At 43.6% G+C, this 5,045-nt stretch overlaps 1 protein-coding gene across 1 annotated transcript; it reads left to right on the forward strand.

Moving 5' to 3' along the window:
* Nucleotides 1-1,904: 1,904 nt before the first annotated feature.
* On the forward strand, nucleotides 1,905-2,080 carry LOC129488345 (small ribosomal subunit protein uS14-like). The gene has a single exon (XM_055290417.2). It carries the CDS (start codon nucleotides 1,910-1,912, stop codon nucleotides 2,078-2,080), a length of 171 nt encoding a protein of 56 aa, XP_055146392.1. The 5' UTR covers nucleotides 1,905-1,909.
* Nucleotides 2,081-5,045: the final 2,965 nt, after the last annotated feature.

The raw sequence follows: 5,045 nt of genomic DNA on the forward strand, positions 1-5,045 counted from the left end.
AAAAAACAACTTGATTTAAAAATGGGCCAACAACCTTAACAGACACCTCACCAAACAGGATGTAGATGGCAAATAAGCATATGAAGAAATACTCCACATCATATGTCATCAAGGGAAAGCAAATTAAAAGAGTGAGACACCACCTCACACCTATTAGAGTGACCGGAATTCAGGACACTGACAACAACAAATGCTGGTGAGGACATAGAGCAACAGGAACTGTTGCTGGTGGGAATGCAAAAATGGTGCAACTAGTGTGGAAGACCGTTTGGGAGTTTCTTACAAAACTAAACATACTTTTACGATATGATCCAGCAATCATGCTCCTTGGTGTCTACCCAAAGGAGTTAAAAACTTATGTCCAGGGTGGGGAATGGTGGCTCACACCTGTAATCCTGGCACTTTCAGAGGCTGAGGTGGGACAATCACTTGAGCTCAGGAGTTTAAGACTAGTCTGGGCAACATAGTGAGACCTCATCTCTACAAAAAATTTAAAAATTAGCTAGGCATGGTGGCGCACACCTGTAGTCTCAGCTACTTGGGAGCCTGAGATGGGAGGATAACTTGACTCCAGGAAGTTGAGGCTGCAGTGAGCCATGACCACACCACTGCACTCCAGCCTGGGTGACAGAGCAAGACCCTGCCTCAAAAAACAAGAAAAGAAGGAGGGAAAGGAAGGGGAGGGGAGGCGAGGGGAGGCGAGGCGAAGTGAGGGGAGGGGAGGGGAGTAGGGAGGGAGGATGGAGGCAGGGAGGAGCTGGGAAAGGAGGCAGAGAGGGAGGGAGAGGGGAGGCAGGGAGGGAAGGGAAGGAAAAGAAAAAAGAAAGAGCTCTCAAGCCATAAAAAGTTATGAAGAGGCCAGGAACAGTGGCTCACGCTTGTAATCTCAACACTTTGGAAGGCCAAGGCGGGTGGATCACTTGAGGCCAGGAATTGGAGACCAGGGGCAACATGGTGAAACTCTATCTCTACTAAATATACAAAAATTAGCCAGGTTTGGTGGTATATGCCTGTAAACCCAGCTACTCAGGAGGCTGAGGCAAAGAATTGCTGGAAAACGGGAGGCGGAGGTTGCAGTGGGCCGAGATCGCACCACTGCACTGCAGTCTGGACGACAAAGTGAGGCTGTCTCAAAAAAAGTTATGAAGAAAACTTAAATGCATATTACTAAGCGAAAGAATCCAATCCCAAAAAGGCTGCTTACTGCATGACATTTTGGAAAAGGCAAAACTATGGAGTAAAAATATCAGTGGTTGCTAAGGGTTGGAGCCTGGGGTTAGCGCAGTGAAAATACTCTGTATGATACTGTCATGGTGGATACATTTCACTATACATTTGTGCAGACCCATAGGATGAATAACACCAAGAGCACTAATGTAAGCTATGGGCTTTGGGGGATATGATGTGTCAGTATGGCATCATCAGTTGTAATGAGTGCACCCTTCTGGTGCAAGGTGTTGATAATGGTAAAGGTTATGCATCTGTGGGGACAAGTGTATGAGGTATCTGTTTACCTTCCTCTCCATGTTGCTGTGAACCTAAAGCTGATCTTAAAAAAAAAAAAAAAATCTTGGCCAGGCGCAGCGGCTCGCGCCTGTAATCCCAGCACTTTGGGAGGCCGAGGCGGGCAGATCACCTGAGGTTGGGAGTTCGAGACCAGCCTGACCAACATGGAGAAACCCTGTCTCAACTAAAAATACAAAATTAGCCAGGTGTGGTGGCGCATGCCTGTAATCCCAGCTACTCGGGAGGCTGAGGCAGGAGAATGAGAATGGCTTGAACCTGGGAGGCAGAGGTTATGGTGAGCCGAGATCGCGCTACTGCACTCCAGCCTGGGCGACAAGAGCAAAACTCCGCCTCAAAAAAAAAAAAATTTTTATTTTTACCTCGTTAAACTCCTGAGAGCAAGATGGGTCACCAACAGCTGTACCGGAGCCACCTGCGAAAATTTGGCCAGGGTTCTCGCTCTTGTCGCGTCTGCTCAAACCAGCACGGTCTGATCCGGAAATACGGCCTCAATATGTGCCACCAGTGTTTCAGTCAGTATGCGAAGGATATCGGTTTCATTAAGTTGAACTAAATGATCTTCCTTCAAAGGATTATCCAAGGCATCTACCCAATGAAAAACCATGATACTTTTTTGTACATAAAATAAACATTTATTTTTAAAAAACCTTTAATTAAAAAAAAAAGAGAAAAGAAACTTCATCAGAGTAGAAAAGAGTTCGTAGAAGAGGTGCATCATGGAGGAAGTAGCATTTGAAATGATCCTTGACAGAACTGCCAGACAGCCTTAGTAAGAGCAGCATTCCGGAAGGAGCGATGATCACTAATAAAGCAATAGTGGTGGAGACAGAATGTTGAGTAACTAGTTTTCCTCACAAAGTTTTGCATAGGGGAGAGATTAAGCTTTAAACATGGGTTAGATCCCTGCTATCTAAGGCCTCGAATCTCAGGGAAAGAGGTTTTTTTGTTTTGTTTTGTTTTGTTTTTTGTTTTTTGGTTTTTTGACACAGAGTCTTGCTCTATCGCCCAGGCTGGAGTGCAGTGGTGCCATATCGGCTCACAGCAAGCTCCGCCTCCTGGGTTCACACCATTCTCCTGCCTCAGCCTCCCGAGTAGCTGGGACTACACAGGGAAGGAGTTTTAATTCCATTCCTCCATTATCATGATCATCATGCTTTTTCTTTTTTTTGAGACGGAGTCTCACTCTGTCGCCCAGGTTGGAGTGCAGTGGCACGATCTCGGCTCACTGAACCTCCGCCTTCTGGGTTCAAGCAATTCTCCTGCCTCAGCCTCCCGAGTAGCTGGGACTACAGGTGCGTGCCACCATACCCAGCTAATTTGTTATTTTTAGTAGAGACAAGGTTTCACCATGTTGGCTAGGCTGGGCCTGGAGGTCTTGAACTCCTGACCTCAGGTGATCCACCCGCCTCAGCCTCCCAAAGTGCTGGGATTACAGACGTGAGCCACCATGTCCAGCCAGATCATCATGCATTTTTAACACAAAGGCCCAAGAACAATTATAGCATTAATTGTTGACAAGTAATGGCCCCAGACCAGAAAATACATTCAGTCAGAAAAGACTTCATTTTGCAGAGGGCAACACTAATGACAGCATCAAATTGCATTCACAGAGTCCAGAATTTTGTTCCCATGTGTTTTAATGTTTATTAAATCCAATCCAAACATTTCCACTACACTCTTGCTCTACTTCTCCCCAGATTGTCTCATATATTTATCTAGAGATCCCAGCGGTAGCCTTACACACCGACATCACAAACCACCTGTGCCTCCTCTCAGGTAGGGAAAAGGAATCTTATCAGGGCTGGGAACTCTAAATACCAAACCCAAACACTGTATATTCCACAAATATGATTTCCTTTTCCTTCAGCAGACAGTGCAGTCACAGTATTAAGTTCAACAGTGGTGTATGATCCATACTAGGAATTTTACAGGCATAAATATTTATTTTTAAAATTTTAGGTGCAAAGTAACAGGAGGAGTACATACAGCAGCATTGGAACACCTTAGGAAGGTAGTAATTAAACTTTTTCTGAAGTTGCTTTGTAATTCTAGCGTTCTGGGAATTGTGCCTTTCATGTGTATTCCTCCAAATCAGTTGGGGTTTCAAAATATACCCAAGTAGAGTATTTGAGAAATTCTAGTTGCGGGTGGGATCTGACTGCTTTGCATTGTGCTATATACATCAATCTATTAATATTAGTTGTTCCCTTTTTGGAACACCGTAGGAAATAAACAGACAAATTAGCAAATAGCTTACAAGAGAGACGGTGGCTTCATGTCTTCTACAGAAGTCTTTCTTGAGGCTCTATGACTTGCCTTTACTTATTCTTATTCTTTTGATTCCATTTAATATAATTCAGTCTTACAAAACTGTTTTTAAGCCATGCATGATATAAACTAGAACTTAGATATCTAGACTTCTTAATATTATATGCTTAATTTTATTTGCTCCATAAAATAATTATAAGGAAGCAATAATTTTCTTTCTTTCTCTCTTTTTTTTTTTTTTTTTTGAGATGGAGTCTCGCTGTGTCACCAGGCTAGAGTGCAGTGGTGCAATCTCAGCTCACTCTAAGCTCCACCTCCCGGGTTCACGCCATTCTCCTGCTTCAGCCTCCTGAGTAGCTGGGGCTACAGGCGCCCACCACCACGCCTGGCTAATTTTTCATATTTTTAGTAGAGACGGGGTTTCATCATGTTAGCCAGGATGGTCTCGATCTCCTGACCTCGTGATCGTGGCCTCGGCCTCCCAAAGTGCTGGGATTACAGGCGTGAGCCACCGCGCCCAGCAGGAAGCAATAATTTTCATAACAACCAATATTTATTTTTTATAAGTTCACATTCACAACCATTTTCCCACTATTGAATTAGCAAAAATTTAGAAAACACTGTTGGTGAGAATATCATGAGATAAACATTTTCATTCACTGATGCTGTGAATTTAAATCAGAACAAACTTTCTCAAAAATGATTTGGCAAAAATGTATCAAGAATTTAAAACATCTATTCCATTTGTCTCAATTATATACATACGCACAGAGCTAAAAGAAATGCCCCACCCCTTGCCAAGTCAAGGTGTTAATGATAGTTATTTCTTGGTGATGGGATAATAGGTAGTTTTTATTTTGGAATTATATTAAAAAATTTTATACCCAGTGAGAAAGTATTACTCACTAATTATAGTTATTTTAATCACTGAAGAATATTTATACAGGCTGGGTGCAGTGGCTCACGCCTGTAATCCCAGCACTTTGGGAAGCCGCGGTGGAGGGATCACTTAAGGTCAGGAGTTCGAGACCAGACTGGCCAACATGGTGAAAACTCGTCTCTACTAAAAACACAAAAATTAGTCAGGCGTGGTGGTGTGGGCCTGTAGTCCCAGCTAACAAGGAGGCCAAGGAAGGAGAATTGCTTGAACCCAGGAGGCGGAGGTTGCAGTGAGCCGAGATTGCACCACTGCATTCCAGCCTGGGTGACACAGTGAAGCTCCGTCTCAAAAAAAAATACACAAAAAAAGA

Source organism: Symphalangus syndactylus, chromosome 8 (genome assembly GCF_028878055.3).
Source record: "Symphalangus syndactylus isolate Jambi chromosome 8, NHGRI_mSymSyn1-v2.1_pri, whole genome shotgun sequence".
Classification (NCBI taxonomy): Eukaryota; Metazoa; Chordata; class Mammalia; order Primates; family Hylobatidae; genus Symphalangus; species Symphalangus syndactylus.

What these genes read in the sequence shown, in the direction of transcription:
- LOC129488345 (XM_055290417.2), top strand. Translation starts at nt 1,910, where the DNA reads ATGGGTCACCAACAGCTGTACCGGAGCCACCTGCGAAAATTTGGCCAG.